General features: G+C 33.2%; 1 protein-coding gene and 1 pseudogene across 3 annotated transcripts in view; both read right to left on the bottom strand.

Moving 5' to 3' along the window:
• Positions 1–25,729, bottom strand: part of SENP7 (SUMO1/sentrin specific peptidase 7) — an 89,895-nt gene that overhangs the window by 34,883 nt on the left and 29,283 nt on the right. For all 3 annotated transcript variants that reach the window (XM_004675247.2, XM_012734442.1, XM_012734439.1), the window contains 6 exons: positions 18,968–19,162; positions 15,609–15,727; positions 11,843–12,015; positions 10,249–10,585; positions 6,343–6,500; positions 1,837–1,983 (listed from right to left, as the gene is read on the bottom strand). In XM_004675247.2, coding sequence (XP_004675304.2) covers positions 1,837–1,983; positions 6,343–6,500; positions 10,249–10,585; positions 11,843–12,015; positions 15,609–15,727; positions 18,968–19,162 — 1,129 coding nt within the window. The remainder of the gene's footprint in view (positions 1–1,836; positions 1,984–6,342; positions 6,501–10,248; positions 10,586–11,842; positions 12,016–15,608; positions 15,728–18,967; positions 19,163–25,729) is intronic.
• LOC105854109 lies at positions 2,504–2,963 on the bottom strand (annotated as a pseudogene).

The raw sequence follows: 25,729 nt of genomic DNA, 5'->3' as shown, positions 1-25,729 counted from the left end.
AGTGAGATAAGCCAGAAAGAGAAAGAAAAATACCGGATGGTTTCACTCATAGCAGGAGTATAATGGACCAGGCAAGAAAATAACAAAATAATGAACCATATACCAGAGACATTTTGCGGGGGTGGAGAGGGGAATGGGATCAAAAACGGGGGGTTGGGAGGGAAGTGCATGGGATTATGGTGATGGCACACGGGTGACTTGGTGATGGGAAACCCGCGGGGATTACAATTGAGATGGGAAAAAAAAAATCTACAAAATGATGTAAAAAGAAAATAACAAAGCAGTATCCCCTTGGTGGCACAGAGGTTAGAGTCTCAGCAATGTCAAGCTATCAACAGCCAGGGCAGCATAAATTCAATCCCCAGCTAGGAAGCTAACCTACATGGCACAACAGACCTCTCCTGTTTCACCAGCTGCTGCATTGTACTTCCGTATTATCTGCTTATTCTGCTCCCTACTCTGTCTCTTCTGCATCCTCTCACCCCCCAACTCTGACCTACAGTCAGTTTTTTGTATGAATAAATAATTCTTTAAGAATATAACAAAGCAGAGTAGAAATTATGAAAAATGAGCAAAATTTCTTAAAGAAATATAAAATCACCCAGCCATGTCAAAATCATTATTATCTGAAAACTAGTGACCAGGGAATATTAATTTTAAACTAAATTGTTCTCATACTTTCAAAGCAATTTTAACTATATCATAAGCTACCATTATTTGTAGTTTCCAGCTTGTTGTGTTTGTATATGATATTTATTGCCCTACTGGGATACAGTGATCCCCTTGTGTGGTCAATAAGTTAGGTCCACATTTATGTCTTAAATCATAATTGCTAGAACTCAATTTCTCCAAAGTTATAGATTGTCATTTGCATGTTCACCCTTCTTGTACCATTTCCACTGTACTTTTTAACATAATCAAGTGTCTATTTATATATCTATTTCTTCCATTAGACTAAAGGGAGATCCAAAGTCTTACCATTTTAATATTCCTTACGCTCTCCCTAACGCAGAGGAATATTAATTAAACTTACAGGAAAGTACTAAGTTATAGTTAAGTATAGTCATCCCAATTTAACTAAAGTTCATAAATGCCCTCTTAGAAATGAGCCATTTATGGAAGGTATTAAAAGGGAATTAAACATGACACATCATCATTACATACTTATGAGATAATGGGAAAGTTTAGGCAAGAATGTGAATAATTATAAAATACATATAATAACTCCTATAACCAATGTCCAAATAAGGGCTATCACTATATAGTAAAGAAAGTAAAGAAATTCTGATTAAAAAGGAGAAATCAAGAAAGACTTCCTATAATAGGCAATATTTCCGACAATTTAAAAGATCAAGATTTTAACATGCAGAAATGTGACAAAAATAGAGAACTGAGCAAAATCCAGTCTAGCTTACAGAGGATGACTACTGAAAAAAAGTAGAAAAACAGAACAGGCACTGTTCCTAAAGATCCTTACGTGACAATTATGGGCTTTGGAGACATCAGCTTATAATTATTTAAGCAAATTTAAAGTGAAATTTCTTCTCATTTTAAATTAAAAAAGTCACTTTACTATGAAATAACTTTTAGAACCCAAAGAATACCAATACCACATACAATTTTCTTTTCATACATGATCTTCAAATAGTATAAGATCAGAGATACTGTATCAGGAGTCTCCTATAATTTTAGAACTTCTCTCTAAAAACAGACATTGCAAAGTAGGTATGATGACAGACATCCAAAATACCCCATCTAAAATTAATTAAGAGATAACATTCTGAAATTCCTATCTAAGATCCAAAACTTTTTTTAAATTAAAGAAAATATACTTACTGTAACACAGCCTTTAGAAGCTCCTTTTATTTTACCAATATAAACAGAAGTAAATATAAAATCCAGCTGTCGATCTAACTCATCAGTGGCTGTAATACAGGAAATGTTTTCCATGACAGGATTATATGGACATAAGTCAGATGAAACCTAACAAAAAACAAATCATAAAATATATTTTAAGTCTAAGTATTATATAAAGTCTGACAATGACTTTCAAAGTCAGATTCTTCAAAAAGGCAGAGAAAGCACAATGGACAATGGTGGAGCTTATAGGTGATTTGGGTACATTGTGATAACAATAGCTATCCAAGTATTGGATAAGTACTTATTGGATCCAATAAGTATCCAAATATTACTTCAATTTTAAAAATAATCATGATTTTTTTCCTTAAAAAGTATGTGCTTTACCTTAAGAAAATAATTTTAATAGCTGAATCCAAAATTAATTCTATATGTCTAAGCTCCAGAAAATTACCTTCTTCCTCTATATCAAAGTCATAATTTCAAATTCAAAATTCTCTAGTAGGTTTTATTCGTTTTTTAAAATTCATTTTTAAATTGAGAATAAATTAAGATTTTATATTAGGTTTAAATTTATTGTTTTCACTATATAATTATTGTTAATATTCAGAATTAGGAGGACCAGAGCTTTCTTCTGGACTCAAATTTATAAATTCTCAAATGGCTTGTATGGTCGTTAGGGATACTTCTTATCTAATTTGGTTTCTATAAAGACTTCGTTCAAGTCATCATTGGTCATCTTATCAATGAAATTAAGTCCTTTATCTTCTCCAGCTCTTTCTGGTATTCCTGAATCCTGACCTTTGAGAGGTTCAAAAACTCTGCATACATTTTCACATCTTCTTTATCTTCAGCATCCACCTAAGCAGTATATTTATCCTCTGGCACAGGAACCTTCAAGCCATTAAACTTTTTCTCAAAGTCATCTACTAAGTCATGAACTTTACCACACTGGTAAATTCAGTTGATAGCAGGTAGATTCTCAAGGAGAGTAGCCAACCTAGAAGTGAGGGTCTTACTCCAAGATTATCAGGTAGTTGGAAATGACTTTGGTTTCAGGGGATGATTTTCCCAAAAGCTACCCAGTCAATGGGTCTTAGAGCAAGATTTCACACATTCATCTTGAGATACTTCACTAACCACAGCAACCCAGAATCCATACAGAAAGTAAAAAGTAACAAGACTGGGTATAAAATTACTTTCAAATAAATCTCCACAACTACCTCATGAGGAGGTGTTTTACTTTCACCTTTTTCAAAAAATTAACAGACATACGGATTAGTTACATGATTTACCATAGGTCATACAGTTAGTAAGAAGCAAAATTAAGACAAATTCAATATTCTGTTTCCAGATCAAGTGTTAACTCAGCTATAAAACTGCCTCCGAAATCACTGTAGTACTGAAGCTATTGTACTTTTAGTACCAATAAAAGGTAGATGAATGCCTACGAACTGCCTGTTACATCAAATCAAACACTTTGCTCTACACTTCATATGTATACTCTCTATCTTGAATAGTCAGAAAGTTGCCTAAAAGCTCAAAAGTTATACCACTACTCAAACAATACAACTCAGCTTTTAAATTATATTAAATAATCCTGCAAAATCAGCAGCAGCAGTTTCCCCACAATCTCCTTGAATTTCATACTGTTTTCAGATGATTTTTACAACTCCGCATTTGCTGAGCCTTTGCAAATTATTCTTCTTTAACACTAACATCACAAATGACCACTCATACAATTATGTATGAATTTTCTCTTCCTACGTCAAGCAAATGATTAATTCTCATCTGAAACATATATGGTATTCATTATTTGCAACCTAGCTGAAAATGTCACTGATCTGCTTAGTAGAATTTGCCATGCTCACCTTTTATTGCTTACTACACTATTCTTATCCTCTAAGTAAAATTGGGGAATCAAATGAACTACATGAGGCTCTAATACAATCAGCTAAATAACTGGATTTTTTTCAAGTGATAAAATGAAAAAAAATGTGATCAAAGAATTTATCAAAAAAAAGGAATTTATCAGGTCTCACATTTTGTAACAGCTAAAAAATCAACAATCCCTGTTTCTCATAAGTTTATTTTAAACTGGAAACAACGGAGAGTATGAAGATATTATGCTCTTTTGCCTTCTAGGTTATAGTAGGTCTCCACAATTATTTGTGCTTTGCTTTTATAATAAACTGTCAGTACCACCAGAGATGCTATTTTCTTCTCTTTAAACACACTTATTTTCACAATTGTTATTTTCATATAATATGATCATTTCACACTGTAGTGCACCTTATATGGAAACTATACTCATCTAGAAATTTAAACTCATTATCAATAGTGACACTGTTTTAACTACAAATACAACTAAGTCATCAAGTAGGCTACTGGTACAATCTGGAGAGAATGGATATGTATTTTTTAAAGATTTATTTACATATGCATACAGAACTGGGGTACAGGGCAGAGGTGTAGGAGCAGTGAGAGGATTCACCAGAGATAGAGCGGGGAGCAGAACAGGCAGATCAATGAAGTACACTGCTGAGAGCAGTGGGAAGGTCAGGAGAGGTCTGCCTTGCCATGCAGATCACCTCCAGAGCAGGGATTGAACTCATGCAGAAGTGTCTTTAGCTTCTTAGTACTGTGCTTTAAACCGCTATGCCACCAGAGAGGGCCCAGAGAATGGCTATATTTTAACAAAAATTTAGAGAACCTCTCTAGTAGCACAAGGGGTTAAATCTCAGCACTACAAAGCTATTGCCAGCCACTGCAACATGAGTTCAATCTTCAGCCTGGGAGATGATCCACACGGCACAGCAGACCTCTCCTGTCTTGCCCGCTGCTCCCCTCAGCAGTGTATTTCAGTAGATCTGCCTGTTATGCTCCCCACTCTGTCCCTGGTGAATCCTCTCACCCCCTCACCTCTGGCCTACACCCCAGTTTTTGTATGCATAAGTAAATTCAACTAAATCTTTAAGGAAAAAAAATCAGAACACAACTGCTGAGTTGACTTTTATATGGAGTAGCAAAAGCAATAGAAATACCTATGAAACAATAATTAGACCATCAAACTGCTTTCATAGAACTAATATAGTTTTTGATTATATTACAGAACAGCTTCTCACATTATTCAAAACAAACCAATTTACTGTAAATCTGAAGTGGTGATCAATAATAATCATTTCTTAAAAATAGGGCCCTCTCTGGTGATGCAACAGGTTAAAGCTCAGCACTACAAAGCTATCTGCAGCCACTGCAGCATGAGCTCAATTCCCAGCTAAGCAGGTGACCCACATGGCATGGTAGACCTCTCCTGACCTGCTCACTGCTCCCCTCAGCAGTGTACTTCATTGAACTGCCTGTTCTATTCCCCATTCTATCTCTGGTGAATGCTTTCACTTCCCCTGCACCTTCAGCCTGTACCCCAAGGTCTGAATGCATAAATAAATAGATCCTTTAAAAAAGAAAAAAAAGCAGGCTGATAATATGAATGAATACAGCCATAAATGAGTTGGACCTGACTTTAGAGCTACACTTTCAATGTACTATGTCAGAAAGAATGACTGGCTGACATTAAACAGAAGATACTTCCAGTTATCGTTTTCTGTAAGAAGAGACAAAGGTATATTCGTGACACTATTTTAAATATTTTCATGTTATTTAACAAATATTCAAAATAATCTCGTGAGGTAAGAGTTATTTTTATTTAACATATGAAAAAACTCAGGCTTAAAAAGTTAATTGGGCCCTCCCTAGTGGCGCAGCGGGTTAAAGCACAGCACTGAGAATCTAAAGCCGCTTCCGCATGAGTTCGATTCCCGCCTGCCCAGGAGGTGACCACATGGCGTGGCAGACCTCTCCTGACCCGCCCGCTGCTCCCCTCAGCAGTGTACTTCTTCGATCTGCCTGTTCTGCTCCCCACTCTGTCTCTGGTGAATCCTCTCATCCTCCGCGTCTCTGGCCTGTACCCCAGTTCTGTATGTACAAATAAATAAATCTTAAAAAAAAAAAAAAAACAAATTAAAAAAGTTAATTGACTTGCCCAAATGGCAGAAGTACAATTTGAGTTTAAGTCTATATCTCCAAATACCATGTTCTTTGCTGCATTAACAACATGTGAATAAAACAATTTCAAGTGGCCATAGTACTATAAGACAAGAGCTAACAGACAAACTTTGGAAACTGTTTAATTCTATGAATGTCTTAATAAAATACATATATAGTAACAAAAAATATTCAACTTATAGAATGTCTAGACTGAAAAATGTATAAATGATTGGGGAAAAAAAGGACAGAATCCTTTCACTTCCAATAAGACAATTAGTACTTCTCTCAAACTAATATGAAAGTTGTCTCAAAATTCAAACTAAGAAAATTACAAAAGAATGTCATTTTTATTACAATATTTGGCTTGCAGAAATAAGAACTCATTAGCTAATAGTGCATATTTCACTGATAAACTGTGAGAAAGCAGAAATAAATTACCTGTACAGATTCACATGTAATAGAAGGTATTACTGACAATGTTGATTCACGGGCATTTTTATCTTCATTAATGATGGCATGGTCTTGCTCAGGCTGTAATTTAAGAATTTCTGAATGTTTGTGTTCTACCGGTCCTTCTTCATCACTAGAAACAACGACTTAAAGGAAAATTGTATTTTTTTTAAATGTGTCACAATAGTCTCATACCCAAAAAAAGAATTTTCTAATTCATGTAACAGAACTTTAATACTCCCATTAAATTCAATTGTCTTAATTATTCAATTTATTATATGGTCTATCATTCATAATCTATAGTAGCTACACACAATGCGTCCATATCAGCATTACTGTAGCATTACCTACAACTTTATGTCTTGGGGCATGAAGATCTTTAAAAATGACTAAAGCCATTAGGAAACTTGAGAATTAGTTCTAATAATGTACTGTGCAACTAAATCCTATTAATTGCTTCAACTAGAGGAAGATGTAAGAGACTATTCATATGTATCTTTAGCTTTTTTTAACATATGATCACATCAAATACTCAAAATTAATTAAACCAAATTAATGATAGTAATTACTGGTACTTAAAATTCTCTGCAATTCAGATTCATTACTCAAAATGACAATAATATGGTCTTTAAAAACCCTTTAAAACTACTGAAATTACACAACTTTCATCAATGGACAGATCAATGAGACAAAAAATAAACAAGGACACTAGAGCACTAAATAAGGATCTAGACATTAGGGCCTAATAGACATCTACAGGACAATGCACCCCAAAACATCTTTTTCCAAGTGTACACAAATCATTTTCCAAGATTGATCACATATTGGGACACAAAGACTAATATCAACAGATACATTAAGATCAAAATGATAACTATCTCTTCTGATCATAAAGGTATCAAGCTAGAAATAAACAATGAAAAGAAAGCAAGAGCCCTCCTACTTTGTAATTTGAATAAACCCATACTACTGAAAGACCACTGCATTAATGAGGGGATCAAAGAAGGAATTAAAATTACCTGAGACAAATGACAACAAGGGCACAACTTTCCAGAATGTCTGGGACACAGTAAAAGCAGTAGTAAGAGGAAAATATATAGGTATACAGGCTCACATTAAGAAACAAGAAAGAACTCAAAGAAACAACCTAATCTCTCATCTCAAAGAACAACCAAAAACACCCAAAAGCCAGAAAAAGAAAGGAAGTAATGTAAACCAGGTAATATAAAGCGTAATAATATAAACCAAATAACATAATGCAGAAATAAATGAAATAGAAATTTTTTAAAAATCTAAAAGATCAATGAAACCAAAAGTTGGGTCTCAAAAAAAAAAAAAATGGATCAACCTCTAGACAGGTTCACAAAGAAAAAACTACAAATCAATAGGATCATAAATGGAAGAGAAGAAATTACCACAGACTCAGCAGCAATGAAAAGAATAATCAAAATACTATGAACAGTTACATGTAAACAAGTTCAACAATCTAGACAAGATGGACAAATTCCTAGAATTATATAATCATCCAAAGCTAGATAAAGAAGAAATAGAGCACCTACACAGACCAATTACAAGCAGTGAAACTGAAACTAATCAAAACCCACCCCCAAAACAAAAGCCCAGGACCAGACTGCTCACAAACTAATTCTATCAAATATTCAGAAACAAACTAGTGCCTGTCCTACACAAACACTATCAAAATAATTAGAAGGGAAGAATACTACCAAATACAACGCATGAAGGCAACATTTCTCTAATGACAAAAGCAAACAAGGACAACACAAAAAAAGAAAACAGGCCAATCTCATCAGTGAATACTGATTAAAAAAAAAAAAAACCTCAATAAAATCCTAGCCAACAGAATCCAACAATGCATCAAAAAGAGAATACAAAATACACATGACCAAGTGGTATTTATTCCATGGGCACAAGGGTGGTCAACAACACTAAATCAATTAGTGTAATCCAACACATCAACAAAAAGAAAAATAAAAACCATATGATTGTATCAATAGATGCCAAGAAAGCATTTCACAAAGTTCAACATCCATGTATGAACGGATGAAAGGCACTAAAAATCCTTGGGACAGAAGGAACATACCTTAAGTAATAAAAAGCCATATACGACAAAATCACAGCCCTTATCATTCTCGATGAAAAGCTGAAAACATTTCCCTTGAGATATGGAACAAAACAAGGATGTCCATTCACAACACTTTTTCAATATAATACTGGATGTCTTAGATGACACAAGTTATGCAACCTCTGTTAACAGATATGGTATGGATGGAGAGGAAATGCTCTGAAAAATCAGAATTTCCACACTAATTTATGTTATGACCTCCCTTTTTTGTATACTCATAATATCAAAATATTCTGAGCAACCTTCAGTTTACAACTGGATTGCCTTAGCATCATAAGGCGCTATCTGGCCCAGACAAGAAAGCACTGTACCAGGGTGAGAAATTCCTCTTGAAGTCAAAAGAGATTTTACAACTGGCTGATTAATAAAAGCAATTGGCTGTTATTGCAAAGTCGATATTGATGCAGTACTAGAACATATTCTTTTACTGCCAGGATGGACTAGAACCCAAACCTAATCACTCTACTATCTCACAAAGCCTTCCATTTAGTTTCTAAAGAACTAGTTAAACTTTCTACAATCTAGTCTTTAGATATGGAAATTCACCCAAGTCGCCTATTCAGAGCTAATCAGGTTTTCTACTGTCTAGATGCCAAAGGAATTCACTTAGGCTAGTTTTTCAGGATTCTACTAACTAGTCTTTAGATAAGGAAATTCACCCAACTCTCCTATTCAGAGCTAATTAAGTTTTCTGTCTAGACTTCAAGGAAATTCACTTAACTTTCTAAGTAGTTTTCAAAGAACTTTACTGTAATTTGATTTACAAGAAATTTCCTCTTCCTGCCCTCACTTTACTTTACCCCCTAGGATATCTCAATGAGAATGAAAGCCATTAAGTAGTAGATAAGGTTCAAGGGACTTTATTGTGGTAAATATAGTAATATTAGTCTTAAACTTTGTGAATCTATGTACCTGTTTTTAACCTTGATAGATTGATTTTAAAATGTTATAATCTCAACTAAAGGTCAATATGACCCCAGACTATTCTTAGAAAAAAGGTGATCATGATCTCAGCCCATTTCATATGCTAATGTCATCCACTGCTTGCTTGAAATGTATAAAATAAACCTCTGCTGAATAAACCCAACTCTGACTCTTGTGTCTTCTTCACGCCTGCTCCCCTTCACCCCCAATTTTTGGAATATCTGCTTGCAGATGTGTCGTTCCCATCTTAGGATCCTGCCTGTGTCTGCCTTTCATCAGCCAAGATAGGGCAGGTCCCGGACAGGTAGACAGAACAGTAAGATAAGAGAAAGACAGGAAAGGAGTCCGGATTGGGAAAGAAGAAATAAAGGATCACTATTTGCAAATGATATGATAATATACATAGAGAACCCTAAAAACTCCACAGAAAACTAATCACAATGGGAGAGAAGAGCACAAGGGACTTTGATGATGGTCCAGGAGTGAGTTAGTGGTGGGAATTTTAAGGGGAATACATCTGAAAGGGTAAACATACAAGCATACATGGTACAAAAATTATCTAAATACACACACACATATAAACTATTGAGATGAGTAACAGTACATTTATACAAAAAAAAAAAAAATTACTCTGCTCCCAAGAACACCATTGTTTACCTTAACCAATCCTACAAAATTTATGATGACCAACTCACAGTCTTTTTTTCTAAAGTTAATATATTCCACAGTGATGTCATAAACAACTTATTACATTATTTGTTCAAGAGAAGAAATTAAAAACTAAGTAAAGCAGAGAAAATTAAGAATCTTGATTGTCCTCCACTCACTTGGTTCAGCTGACATCAACAATTTGTTCCCTTCACTGTGTTCACTTAAAAGAGGCTTTTCTATTGTGTTGATTTCATTTTCATCCTTCTCAACCAGGGTAGAATGCCCCAGAGCATCACCAGAAATAGAATCCTCAAAAGTTTCAGTGACTGAACAGTTAGAGCTGCTTTCCTGAGCAGCACTCAAAGTCACCTCCTGACTAAATGAGAAGTGTTTATTCAAATCACTCTTTATAGGTTCAGATGTAATTACTTCAAGTAGTGTTTGTTCTTGATGAGAGTTTTCACTTGACTTTTCAAATACAGTAGATACTGTTGAGTCATTTTCTTGTTCTTTCTAAACATAAATAAATACATACAAATATTAGCATTTTCTAATTTGGCTAGTATAGTGAATTTTTGAAGATTTAATTACTGAAGTAAGAATCTAAAATAAACATCATTTCTAAAACTACAAGAACAGAAGAATGAGCAAATTTTTTTTTACAGTGTTACGTTGCAAAAGTATTGAGACTATGAGTAACAAAAGTAATAAATTAAGACTGACAAAAAATTATGAAAATCAATCACTGACTTTACAGGTCTATTTTTCTATAAGTCTAAACCAGGTTTACAATTCAACAGCAAAGCAAGGACCTAAAATGCCTTGTAAATCAAAAAGTTGTCTTGTTATAATTTTACTTTTCACTCATTGAAACTAGGTGACATATGTATGAAATATTGTAATTCTTTACTTTCCCTATTAACCTCTTTAAAAAAATGTGACACATATAGTCAAAAAGTATAGGAAAAATGCCATTTAGTAGAGTTCAAAGGAACATCATCAAAAATGTTTTACAAAACAAAAAAAAAAAAAAAAAACTGTACAGTATTAAATTCTCATTGAGCAATTCCCTAAAGTCAAGATAAAGGAAAGTGTAAAGAAGTTGGTATTATCAATTACTAGTGAAAGAAACCTGCTAGTAACTTTACAAAGCAAGTGAAAAAGTAATTGACTGGACAGCACAAAAAGTATTTGGTCAATTAAAATAAGGGACAGTAAGCAAAAATAAATCTGAAGGATAGATACATGAAACTACTAATAAGGAGTGTTGGTATCAGAAACTGAACTATTTTACTTGTTAAAAATATTTATAATTTTTACAATAAATATTTCTGCAAGAAGTTTTCATTTAAATAATTTTTAAACTATCAAACATAATTTAAAAGACAGCAAATAAAAATAAGAAACTTGATAAAAACAGAAAACTTCCTGCTGGCTTAATGGGTTAAAGCGCAGCATTGTGAGGTTATCAGAAGCCACTGCAGCTAGAGTTTGATTCCGGGCCAGTGAGGTGACCCACACGGCGTGGCAGACCTCTCCTGACCCACCCACTGCTCTCCTCAGCAGTATATTTCAGTACATCTGCCTGTTCTGTTACCCACTGTTTCTAGTGAATGTTCTCACCACTGGCCTGTACCCTAGTTCTTGTATGCATAAATAAATAAATCTTAAAAAAAAAATAGAAAACTAAAAGAACATTATTTTGCACAGTTGATGCATTTACAACATAGCACAAATTATTTCACAAGACATCACAATACCTATACTTACTGACTGTTCTGCTGAGTTATACAAAGTAGAAGTAGAACTAAGACAATCAGGTAAATTAGTTCTGAGTCTTTTCTTTCTCTTCCTGGAAGGTATTTTTGAATCAGCATATGTGTCATCTTTGTTTCTGTTCCCCTCTTCAAGATGATCACAACTTCTACTTTCCCTTTTAAGGTCTTAAAAAACACAAGACATAGTCAAAAAAAATAAATAAATAAACAGAAAAAAATCCATTTAGAAGAGTTCAAAGAAACATCATCAAAAGTGCTTTACAAAATAGCTCTTAGTGCAGTGGGTTAAAGCACAGCACTACGAAGGTAAAGCCACTTCAGCATGAGTTTGAGCCCTGTCCCAGAGGTGATCCACATGGCACAGTAGACCTCTCCTGACCCGCCCGCTGCTCCCCTCAGCAGTGTACTTCATCAGTCGGCCTGTTCTGCTACCCAGTCTGTCTCTGGTGAATCCTGTCACTGCCCCCTGCACTTCTGGCCTGTACCCCAGTCCTGTATGCATAAATAAATAAATATTTTTTTTAAAAAAAGAGTATTCCTTAGTAATCAAAGCAAAACAATGAAACCAAATTTTTCCTTTTACTATTACTATTACTGTATTTAACTATCATATCAAAAAGTCAGAATAAAATTTAGAAAACACTTCTTAAAATTCTTGGGTAATTCATCGTGAGTTTAAAAATCTGTTGACTTTTTTATTTAGTTTTATATATACATTTTTTTTTAAGTGGAAAGGGAAGAACAGAATTTTTGAAAGACTATAGCATTAGTCACTGCTCTTTGAAAGAGACAAAAATGTCTTTCCTAGAAAGCATTTGAATGTGATATAAAATCATGCATAGTTATCAATTTTCTTGAGTTTGTTTCTTCTTTTTAAACATCATGATCCTATCATTTAAAATCTCTAATAAATTTACTGCCCTACAGTGAAGAAAGTCTTTAAGTCAACATTATTTTAAAACCCATGTGGGTTATTATAGAAAAAATTAGTATTTCAGATATCAAATACAGACATTATCAAATATTATGTACTGAAGAAAAATACCTTCCCAGGTTCTACCTAATTCACTGAATTATTTTACTTTATAAATTTATATCATTAGTACAAACACAAAGTATATACATAGCAATTCCCAAAGCAGCTTCCTTGAATTTACAAATCATAATCCATGGAACACTAACTGGCCTGACCCCTCAATTCATTTAAAGTTTTTCAACAATACACTCATGATCTTCAAATTCTCCTCTTATCTAGCTTCACAAACACCTAATGATTGATTAACATTCCTCATATGCCTTTGTTGATGTTTAAAGGTCAGGAAGAGACTGAGGGCTAAAACTCCGTTAGCCAAGTCTTCCAATTTCCAAAGAATGCATTCTTACTTCTGCCTACATTAGGGAAATAAGCTCTCCCCAAATCATCTACTCTTTATTTTGAAAGGCACATTAAATTTTATTTTCCAATTTCGTAAACTGTAAAGGTAGTAAAATATGATTTGTATACATAAAACACTATTGAATTATAATTTCTAAACATAAATGCTATCTCAAAAAAAACTGATTAAAGAAAGAGGGCTTGAGAAAAACACTATTACATACGCATTTCCCTTCAAACAGTTGAATATTTGCACACTAGTCTATAAAAGTATTGGAATGTTGCTTGTGGTTAAAAACTAAAGGGGTGTTATCAAAGGCCCTGGATGTTGTCAGAAGCCCAGGCACCAGCAGGACATTGCTTGAAAACTAACTGGATGTTATCAGAGACCCTGGATGTTATCAGAAGCCCAGGAGCCAGCAGGACATTACTTGCAATTACCACCTGCATGAAGGAGGATCCCAGAGTGACTCATCCTAATGGATTGCATACTTTGGATATAAAACCCTATGTTCAGAGGGTGGGAGTCCATCACCTCTGGGCGAGACGGCTGCTCCAGGGATCGGACCCTAGCTCGGGCTAGCAATAGAGACTTGTACTTGTCTTTTGCATCGGTTCTGTGTCTTGGCATTTCTTGAACTCTATCAAGTCACAATTATCTCCAAGTATGAAAAAAAATATTACACAGAGCTAGATATTTTGAAAACAGATTCTACCTGGATAATATACAAAATTGAACTTGCAAATATTCTTGGCATATGCAACTTAAAAAGTATAAAATTCTTATAAAAGAAGAATAATAAGTAATTCTAATGCATAACTTTCATGAATCAAGTCCACAAGACATATTAATGTGCTACAAAAGAATGGCACAGCTGTGATTTAATTTAGAATTCCCATTAATTTATAGCTTTGAGGAACTGGAATTAGACACAATTACCTATAGTATGAAAACATGGTGAAATTTAATAAAATTTCAATAGCTAATTTTCTTTAAAGCACTTTACTTACAAGGAAAACCATCAGTAATACCAAGAGAGTATAGTGTTCTCTTATCGTGCATTTTCCCCCCTGCTTCAAGTCTAAAATTCCACTGTGACTTTTAGTTAGCACTGAAAGGGCACAAAGAGAAAGCTTTTTATTCAACTATTCTTCTTCTACCTAGGAAAACAGTGGATTGTAAGGGCTTAAGAGCATTTAAGCTATAAGAACTAAGTCCACTTATAAAAATGCTCATATTTTTATTTGGTAAAGACAGTTGTTTTTTGGAAAAACTACATTCCCAAAACAAGAAAGTCTTTAATTATATACTGTCAAAACTTAGTGATTAATTATAGGGCTGTGTCTCCAGTATCATAACACTTTCTCTAAACATTTTCCTCATTATAACTGCAGGTGATTTCTTGATTTCTTTTATATATATATATATATAATATTATATATAATATATGTGTGTATAAAATGTATATATATATTTATAACTGATACATGGAATATACATATATATCAGTTATTAGTATGATTTCCTCTTAGCTTTTCTTCTTTTATGAAAAGGACTATTAACAAGTATGTATATAACTGTGTTCCAAATGACATACAAGAATTTATACAGTGTCCTTAAAGGACATTCTTCATGAACAATTTATATATATATATATATATGTATATATGTGTATGTATTTATATATGTAGGTATGTAGATATAGTAAATTATATATAGCCATTTTGAAAAAAAAACCTGAACTAGTTGAAGCTATCAATAATCCAAGAAATCCATTAAGATGTTAACTTCACATCTGACTAATGCAGTAAATCATATAGGCAAAAATTTTTGTGAATAAATTTAATAAAAGAGACAAAAGGAAACAAGCGAATTAATTAACCCTGCACACAAGGTGGCCTACAAAGAATTTTCAGAAGTCTAGGATGTATTTACCTTTAAATTTGCTAAAAGTAGCTTGTTTGGGCATCCTCCTAGAGTTAAGAGAAATTCTAATGAAAAAGAATATATTTCATAGTAGGAGGATAGACAGTGGGAGCTAATGTTGACAACTGAATTAGCAGTAATATTCATTATCAGATATACCCATGGAAATGACACTTAGAAATAAATCAATACTGTAACTTATAGTTATATATATTTATATGCCTACCCCTTTCTCACCACCAAAGAAAAGATATTCAAATTTAACTTCTGAATTTAGTAAAAATCAAGAAATATAAAAATTGCAAATTTAGCAATTTTCTACCTACTGGTAAATAATCTTGCTTTATCTTCACATTTTAAAATGAACAATGAGACAAAGCTATTTATATTTTTTAAATTATTTCAAATGTAATATGCAAAAATTAAAAAGACAACAGTTTTGTAAGGTTCACAAACCTTCAGGCTGAGTATCAGACATTATAAGAGAAATGCCACCATCATCTCTTCGCTTTTCTTTAGTGTGTACATCATGCTGTGTATTATTATTATCTACTGTTTGACTTGGTCGAGAACTCCTGCAAAACAAAATAATTTTACTGGACTCTTCTAACCCAAATGAGTTTAGGGTAACCTGGCCATTCAAACTAGAAATCTAGTAGGTTACAAATACATCTCAAAGAGCAGAGTGTATAATTTGAACACTACAAAGAACACTGAATAAAAAATGAAGGGGCACATTTTCATTCTGATTCCACCTTTAAATTCTCCATGTATCTTTAGGGGTAAAAATGCACTACAAGATTGTGGACATGCAAAATGAGCTAAGGAGTAAGTGTTACATACATCAAAGCTATCTAAAAAGTAAAATTCCATACCTATGTGTGAACAATTACATTATATTTCAAGTATGGTCAAAACATCAAAATTTAAGTACAAAATAAAGTTTGGGTATGGCAACAAATTTTACCTAAGAAGTAATTTAAAATATAAAGTACTAATTAAGTATATAAAATATGCAGTTGTGTGAAAAACAAGATTTGGAATGATAAACACAATGTAACCATTAATGAAAACTTAATATTGCAATACTAGTACTTCAAATACCCCACTGTCAACAATGAATAGATCACTGAAACCAAAAAAAGAAAAACAACAAGGAAATATTTAAACAATTAAAACCTCACACTGGACCAAAAAGACATAACAGGCATTTATAGAACATACTTTTCAACAACAGCAGAATATACATTGTCCTCACGTGTACATTATAGAAAACATTCTCTCCTATAAAACATGTAATAGCCACAAAACAAGTCTTAGGATATTTATGAAGACTGAAGTCTTCATATCTTTTCCATCCTTAATGGTATAAAACCAGAAATTAGAAACAGGAGGAAAACTGGAAAATTCACAAATATATGGAGATTAAACAATATATTCCTGGAACAACCATAAGATGTGAAAGGGAGATAAAGAAATATCTTGAAACAAATGAAAATACAAATATAACATGTCAAAACCTACATAATGCTAGAAAAAACTTTCATGAGAGACATTTATATCAATAAAAGTCTATATTAAAAAACAAGAATGAACCACCCCAACAAAAACCTAATTTTCTACCTCAAAGAGTTAGAAAATGAGAAACATTTGAGTCCAAACTTAAAAGAAGGAAATAAACAAAGGTCAGAGCAGTAATGAATAAAGCAGAAACTAAAAAGATGATGTAAAAGGTCAACAAAACTAAGCTGGTTTTTTAGAAAGATTTAAAAAAGACTAACATTAGTTAAAGAACAAAGACTAGAAGACTCAAAAACAGAAATCAAAAAGGAGACAATAAAACTCAACACACACACACACCAAAAAACTATAAAATCCTCAAGACAGTACGATGAACAATTACTAATTGAATAGGATTTGGCCACAATTTCATATATACAACACCAACAGTACAAGCAGCAGAGCAACAACAAAACAGACAAATGAGACTTCACTAAAATTAAATTTTTTCATACATCAAAGAGCAATATTAATAGTATAAAAAGTTAATCCACAGAATGAGAGAAAATATTTACAAATTATATTTCTGCTAAGATATTCAGAATATACAGGGAACTACTAAAAATAAAAAAACAAAAAGCAACATATCCGTCAATAGGTGAAACCTTGAACAGCCTTTTCTCCAAAAAAGGTACATAAATGGCCAATAAAGACATGAAAGGAGGTTCAACATCACAAATTACTCAGGAAATCCACATTAAAACCACAATGAAATATTGCTTCACTCAACTAGTATGGCTATTATGTAAAAACAGAAAATAACAAGTGCTGACAATGTGTCCTGCTAATAGCAGTGTAAAATGGTGCAGCTGCTATGGAAAACAGCTAGTGGTTCCTCAAAAAAAAAAAAAAAAAAAAACCAATAATTTTTACCATGTAGTCCAGCAATTCCTCTTCTAATTATACACACAAAATAATAAAGAGACATAGATACTTGTACACCAATATTCAGCAGTATTATGCACAACGGCCAAAAAGTGGAAGCAACCCTAACTCTACTAGACTATAAAAAGTTAAAAAGAGGAATCAGAACTCCACTGGAAAAATGAACTCCAAAATGATGTTCTGGATCTAATACCTTACACAAAACATCGCCATTTAGTTAATTTGACTAACCGATGTCTATACTGGGGATTGAGCTCTAAGGATAAACCAAAACCTAGTAGTCAAGCACTGGTAGATATTACAAAAAATTGTTTTAGTAAATTTTTAAATTCTATAAACAAAGTAAAATAAAAAACAGCAAATTTGAAAAATATTCTTAGCATGTAAAACAATTAATACTTTTAATAAGATTCCTTAAAAATAAAAGATTTTGGAAGAAAAGTTCTTACAGGTCATTAAGAAAAAGGATAACCCAACACATGCAAAAACTAAAAAACATATAAGAAATACAAAATCCATGTTAGCTAAAAATAAAATGAAAACAATTTCATGGGAATATTTTATTTTTGCCAACAGATTACCAAAAAAAAAGTTTGATGATTACACGTAATTCTGGTCAATGTACAGGAGAATGGGGCTCTCAGAATATTTGAGAACAAAAACATATATCTAATCCACTTACTCAAGAATACTAGAAAAAAGTTGAAAACTGCCCTAAATGTACATTCATTGGGAAGTACATAAATGTAAAAGAAATGAAGTATACCTCTATATACTAATGGTAAATAAAAGGTTAAGAATCTAATGGTATTTATTGACAGCCCCTAGCTTTTTTAATCTTAATATAGTCTCCAGATAAGCCTCCCCTTGAATTTAAAACAAAGCAATTTCTAGGGCCTATTTGGTGGCCTAGGGCTTAAATCTCAGTGCAATCACAGTACTAGATACAGTTTTAGAATACGGATATGGAAAATGGTGGAAAGAACAAGATGGAGGAGAGGTGTATGGATGGAAGGATGGAATGACACAACTGGTAAGATGTATGGGTAAGACAGAGGCAGAACAGACAAATGATATGGGAATGACTTTCAGTCATACCAAAGTGAAAAACTGAAATAGGTAACTAAATTTTCATTAGGAGTATGTATTCATTTTCCCAAAACACAAGGTAGAGTAACCAATGATTTCTAAACTGATTAGCCATAGACTATTGGATACAATCAATATTCCAGCCCCAAAGGAAGAAAAGTCATAATAGTCATCAGAGTAAATTTGCCTCACATATAGCAATAACATTATCTGGGGGGAAACTGGAGAAGGGCTCATGAGAATAACTATATCTGAGTAAAGTTAGTTATTACTAAACATACCTTTCAGATAAAAAGAAGCTCTTGTGAGGATTTAGATTTTGACAAGATTCTAGGATGCCATCAGATGATGAAGAAAGCTGTTCTGATTTCAAGTTGTCTTTGACACCCAAATTGGCCTTATTAACAGGTGAGGTCTTTATGTATTTTCTTCCTAACTCCGTTCCCAGGACATTCGTCAATATAACTCTGGGTATCCTGTCACACAAAATAACAAACTATATGTACTATATGAAGTTGCTGTAAAAAAATATATTCTTGGAAGTTGAATTTTCAAACATTTTCATCTCAACACAAGCAAGCCATGAAAACTACACCACTCTCAAAATTGACCCATACTCAAATTTTTTTAATGAGCCCACTCTTTTGTTTTATGCTTTATAAAATTACATTAGCCTGCCATTACAATGCTTAACTTTACTACTGAATGTTATTGGGGTGCTTAAATTTTTAAACAACTTTTGTCAAAAAATGCTTTCCTTTTCCAATAGTTATACTAAAACTACAGGTAACTATACAATTCAAGAACTCTTTATTCTTCTCATTCAACAAAGATCCTTGAAAAGTAATTAAACATTTGTATTAACAAAAGAAAAAGCTAAATTTGACAAGAAGCACATCACTTAAATTGTGTTTAAGAATAAAAACTGCATTTATGATAATGACAGATTTCATAAGTTAAAATAGCACACATACTGATAGTAATATAAATGCTTTACATAACATGATAAGAAAATTCAATGTTTAGAAAATTAAAGTGTATTTTTTTTACCCAAACCTTTTATTTAATAAAGTTTTCTTGATTTACAAATCTGTATGAATTTCAGGAATGCATCTTCACCTTTATGTATATATTAGCATGACCTACCTAGCAAGGTTCTACTGACCTTCCCACTCTTTTAGCCTCCCTTTCATTGTCCCTCGTCCCCCTCAAACCTGGCACATCTGGTAACAACTGTATTTTTCAGAGTCTAAGACTTATATTTATTATGATTTTATTTAGTTATTTATATTCCACATGTGAGAGAAACCATCTGATAATTATTTTTCATTCATTTCATTTAGTATAATCACCTCAAGTGCCATCTACATTATCACAAAAGGCAACTGAATAGTTGTATCCCATTGATATGTGTATACACACACACACACACATATACACACACACACACATATATGTATACCACATCTTTATCCAATCATCCATCAATAGGCATTTAGGTTGTTTTCATGTTTTAGCTATTGTAAATAATGCTGTTAGAGGCATGGGGATGCATAATCTTTTTCAATTAGTGTTTTCATATAAATACCTAGGAGAGGTATTTTTGGGTCACGAGAAATATCCATTTTTAGATTTGTAAGGACTATCTATACTGTTTAGCACTAAGGGTACAGCAATTTAGATTCCTACCAATAATGAACAGAGTTCCTTTTTCATTGCACCCTCACCAACACATTTTTTCCAATAAAGGCCAATCTCAGGTGTGAGGTGCTATTTCATTGTGGCTTTGATTTCTTTTATAACAAGTGAATTTGAGCACTTTTTTTTATGTGCTCCACAGCCATCTGCATATATTTTTTTGGAGAAGTATCTGCTTAATTGTTCTGTCCATTTTTAGAAAAAAAAATCAAAACTTTTAAAAATTGATGCAATTCATAATACATATACATAAACTATATAAACTTGGTGTCTTAAACAGAAAAAAGCAATATAGTCTTTTCTTGTTTAGACAGTTGCTATTATGAACAACTGATATACCTTGCCACACTACAATAAAGCCCTCAAAGTTATTACTTGACTCTGAATTGACTGGCATAAGCCAAATTCTTTTTACTATATTTTTTAGTTTTTCCTATCTCCTCTTTATCAGCTACCCATTTACAAGTTATCAGTATGTCTCTAGCAGCACTTTACTGCCTTTTTGTGAAAGATGATAGATAACCTTAAAAAGGGTCAGAGTAGTTTTGTTTAAGTAAAAAGTATGATCCTTATTGTACTTTGTTACACTTGCTATAGTACTCAGAACATTCTGTTTAGGTATTATGTTCTTTTCACTATGTACCAGACAGGACAGAGTTTTACATCTTCTTAATTGTAAAGAACCCAAAGTTCAAAACATTAAATGATTTGCTCTTCATAGTAGAGGAATATGGGCCTATTATCGTTTGGCTTTTTTAATTTTATAATACTACAGTATATCTTCAATACTAATTTGCCAGAAGATTCAGACAACTGAGGTTTTCCATAGACACTTTAGGAAGCCCTTAAAAATATCTATTTTCAGCACAACCAACACAAGAAGTATTATAATGTTTAGGGAATTCCTGTGATCTAAAAGAAAATTCATTAGTAAATATAATTTGCTGAACTCAGGATTTGAGAGAAGAAAGAAGAGCAAGCACTCTTTATTGTTCTCTGCTTTACATATTTAATGCCAAACATGTTCTCATTTAAAAATTCTGGATTTGTGGGGACAAATAGGACCAGTAAGAAGTTCTAAGAATTATTTTATCTGAATTCATAATTCATTATAAAATGAATTACTAAAGAAAACACAACTGTGGTTCTCAATACTTCAAGAGAAATTAGGAATATCAGCAGAGAGAATTTTTCCCAGGTTACTATAAAATACTTGTAGATATTTCATAAGAAATAAAATTGTATTTATTTTTAAGATGAGAGAATCTAACCTGTTAAATTGATAATTTTAAAAATTGATGATAAATATTTTTTATGGTCCCTATCATTATTGAATTCTAAAACTGGCCCACAAAAAAATAAAATACAAAACTGTAGCATTTAAGTAAAGAAAAAAATTTAGGAAATGATAGCGCAAAGAAATGATAGCTGTCACTTAAAAGTCTGATATAATACATTTAAGAATGTGTTTAAATGTTAAGTTCCTAAAAATGAAGCATCTATACATATGCAGGTATAAAGTTATATTTCCCAAATTAATTTAGCAAATGAATGGCAACTCACTGAATCTGAGCTTAAAAAATAAAAGTTCTGTCTCTCCAAATAGGGAAGTTGGAGTTCATAAAAGATTAGTGCTATACAAAGTATTAAAGAGAAAAATCAACAACAATAAATATCAGCAAAGGAAAATTTTTAAATGTTAGAATTCTCTTCTGAATACATGATGATCATCCTATTTTTGTATTATTTCTTTTGCTGCTAGATTTTGAAGAAAAAGCAAAAAGCTAAAGCCTTTCCTAGAAGAGAAAAACTTCAAAATTCACCCAAAAACGATTTTAAAAGATCACACGTCAAGCTGTGTAGAACCTACATTTCTAAAGCACCAGGACCTACAGGACCTCTGAAATTATCAGAAGTTTAAAGTAACCATCTCGCCATGCCTGCCATATAATACCTTTCAATTAAAGCATTGTATTACTATTAACATATGCCACAAGAAAAAAACTAAAGATTAAGCAGAATATTTAAAAGTTAATAAATTAAATTGTCACATAAAATGTGTAATAATGGCCAATTCTTACTTCGATTATAAAAAAAATTAAGTTCTCTTATCAGAGTGAAAAGCAGTGTGGCACAAAGGTTAAGAGCAAGAACTCCGGTGTCAGACAAACATAGGGTCTGATTCTGATTTCAGCACCTAATAACTATATAACCTTGGACAATGTACTTACCATAATTTATGGTTCTCAGCATTGATCTCCTCATCTCTAAAATAGGAAGAATAATATCTACCTTACAAAGCTGTTGAGATTAAATGAGATAATAGATGTAAAGCAGTTAGCACAATTCCTCTTAAATAGTAAGTATTAATAGATGGAAACTCACTTCAACTTTTCTATTACTGAAGTTTTGTTCAAAGTTACAAATTAGTGCTTAACTGTTATAACTTATCATGCTCGTTGAGACAGATGGCAGAACCCACTTAGAGTAAGCAGGTTTGGGGGCTTCAGGGATGTTTCTCCCCCTGTCCTGGAACAGATTTGAGGTGCCCTATAACAGTTCTGACACAATTAGTAGAGAGTTCCTTCTCTACTTAAGTAGCAAAAATTCAAGTAATTTAATAAAATGGAGAAACTTTGAAAAACCGATGAGTTATTAATATAAACTTCATGACAAGAGCAAATTTTTAAGAAAATAGGAAGAGCCCTTGTTAAAAGATAGTTACACTGGATGCTCTCTCTCTATATATATATGAAAATGCTGCTTAGCAAGAAAAAGAAAGGGGTCAAATGCAGATATGAAGGGGGAGGGAGTTGGAATCAAGAAAGGATTACCTAGATGATAGCATATGAGCTCTCTATTAAAGACCAACTTAAGTCAATGAAAGGGTAAAGGATAACCATCTCTAAGATAAAAGAATAAACAGAATGAGCTCAGAGTTATAAAACAGCATGACCTATTCAATGAGTTCCCTGAGTCTCAGGCACAGTATGATATGGAGGAGCAGGCCCAAGGGTAAAGATAAGCAAAGGTAAGATCATCAAGGACCTAGCACACCAAGCTAAAAAATTTGAACTTGACCCTGAAGGTTATGTGGAATCACGGAAAGAGAATGACATCTAACATCTGCCTTTTAGATTTAATACTGTAAGGAAATAAACAATAAGAAAAAGATTATTCATAGAAAGTCCAATCAAGTTCATATCACAGTAATAAAGGCACAAAATTATTATGGTATGAAATGAAACAGTGGCAATATAGAGATGATTTCAAAGCAGATTTAGCAGGTTAAAATAAACTAAACATGATAGTGGCTGAATATAATGAGTAAGGAAGAAAAAGGAATCAGTATAATTCCTACTATAATTCGGATGTATAGAAGAGTCAAACTTGGACTGCAAGGGATACAGAAACAGGAACAAATCTAAGATATCTGGAGCTTAGGAAAAAAGATTGGGACTAGCTAGTAGTTTACCACAGAAACTGAACAGAAAAAAAAAGTGATAACTAAATCATATTCTTATTAGAACTTTTTATTTCATGTTATATTCACATTTCACAAACATATCATCTAACTGCTATATTCCTGGTGAGAAAAACTATACATTTGGAAGAATGGAACATGGGTCTCCCTGGTGGCTCAGGGATTAAAGTCTCAGCACTATCATGCTGTCACAGCTACTGTGGCATGAGTTTGAAACCAGCTAGGGAGTTAACCCGCTAGCCACAGCAAACTTCTGTCTTGCCCACTGCTCCCCTCGGTCATGTATTTCAGTGGATCCACCACTCTACCACTAGAGGGCTTCCCACTCTACCTCTGCTGAATCCTCTTAACTACCCCTCCCGCACTTCTGGCCTACACCCCAGCTCTTGTACACATAAATAAATCTTTTTTAAAAAATGAAAGAATGGAACTGGAAAGACTGATAAGCTAGTTGTCATTGGAGAGCTGAAGCCTGTTTTTAAGAGTGAAAGGAATTAGAAGTGCCATTTCTTTACCCAGTTACTGTATTTACATCTAACAGCAAAGTAAGAGGAAAGTTCCCCTGAACTAAAAAGGAAAAATAGTAGAACTAGCAGAATAAGATCAGTGTTTCATAAATTACTGAAGCTAAGTTGTTTGATCTTAAGTTTTAGCATGTTTTATAAAGTTAAATTCATATCAGGTATGACCTAGTAAGGAAATTTATGCTAAAGTTATCTTTTGATATTTTGCCCTTTAAAAAAAAAAAGTGTGCATTTTAAAATTTGAGTTTGAGGGCCCTCCCTGGTGGTGGAGCGGGTTAAAGCACAGCACTAAGAAGCTGAAGCCACATTAGCATGAGTTTGATCCCCACCTGCCCCGGAGCTGATCCTCATGGCATGGCAGACTTCTCCTGGCCTGCCTGCTGCTCCCCTGAACATTGTACTTTGTCTGTCGGCCTGTTCTGCTTCCCGCTCTGCCTCTGGTGAATCCTCTCACCGCCCCTGCACCTCTGGCCTGTACCCCGGATCTCTATGCATCAATAAATAAATCTTAAAAAAAAAATTGAGTTTGAACTTTTAATAAGCAAAGATTCCTAATTTTATACTTCAAGTAAATAACTGCAAAAATCAACACAAGTAATTTACCCTAAATTTTTTTTTTAAAGATTTATTTATTTGTGCATACAGAACTGGGGTACAGGCCAGAGGCTCAGGGGTGGTAAGAGGCTTCACCAGAGACAGAGTGGGGAGCAGAACAGGCAGATCTACGAAGTACACTGCTGAGGGGAGCAGCGGGCGGGTCAGGAGAGGTCTGCCACACCAAGTGGTCACCTCCAGGGCAGGCGGGAATCAAACTCATACAGAAGCGGCTTTCGCAGTGCTGTGCTTTAACCCGCTGCACCACTAGGGAGGGCCTACCTTAAATTTAATATGAAAGATCTATCCCTGAGAAAGATCTAACAATGGAGGCCATATAAATAAGACAAGCACTTTGCCCCTCATTTACCATGTTAAAGTTTAGTAGTAGCATAACAAAATTATCCATCCTAGATTTAGAAAACTGACACCTCATCATCATAATTTTCCAAATACTTCAAAATGATGAAAGCCCGCTATGTAACTGAAAATTTTCAATAGAAGCAGATGTGGCAGTAGAAAAAAAGAAAAGAAAAAAAAATCCTTTAGATAATTATGGGGACCATAATGAAAATTCAAAATTTTTCCATAGCAATTATGTGAGAAAGTTAGCTTTCTGATATTAATGCATACCAACTACTTGAATTATTTCACAGATATTAAGAAATTCTTTTTTTTTTAAGTATTTAGTTATTACATCAAAGAAAAGTATTACTATTAACATATGCCACAAGAAAAAAACT

This window comes from Condylura cristata, unplaced genomic scaffold (assembly GCF_000260355.1).
Source record: "Condylura cristata isolate star-nosed mole 26May11 unplaced genomic scaffold, ConCri1.0 scaffold00003, whole genome shotgun sequence".
NCBI lineage: Eukaryota > Metazoa > Chordata > Mammalia > Eulipotyphla > Talpidae > Condylura > Condylura cristata.
The sequence above is the reverse complement of the archived record's forward strand: the minus strand, read 5'-3'. Positions and strand labels throughout refer to the sequence as shown.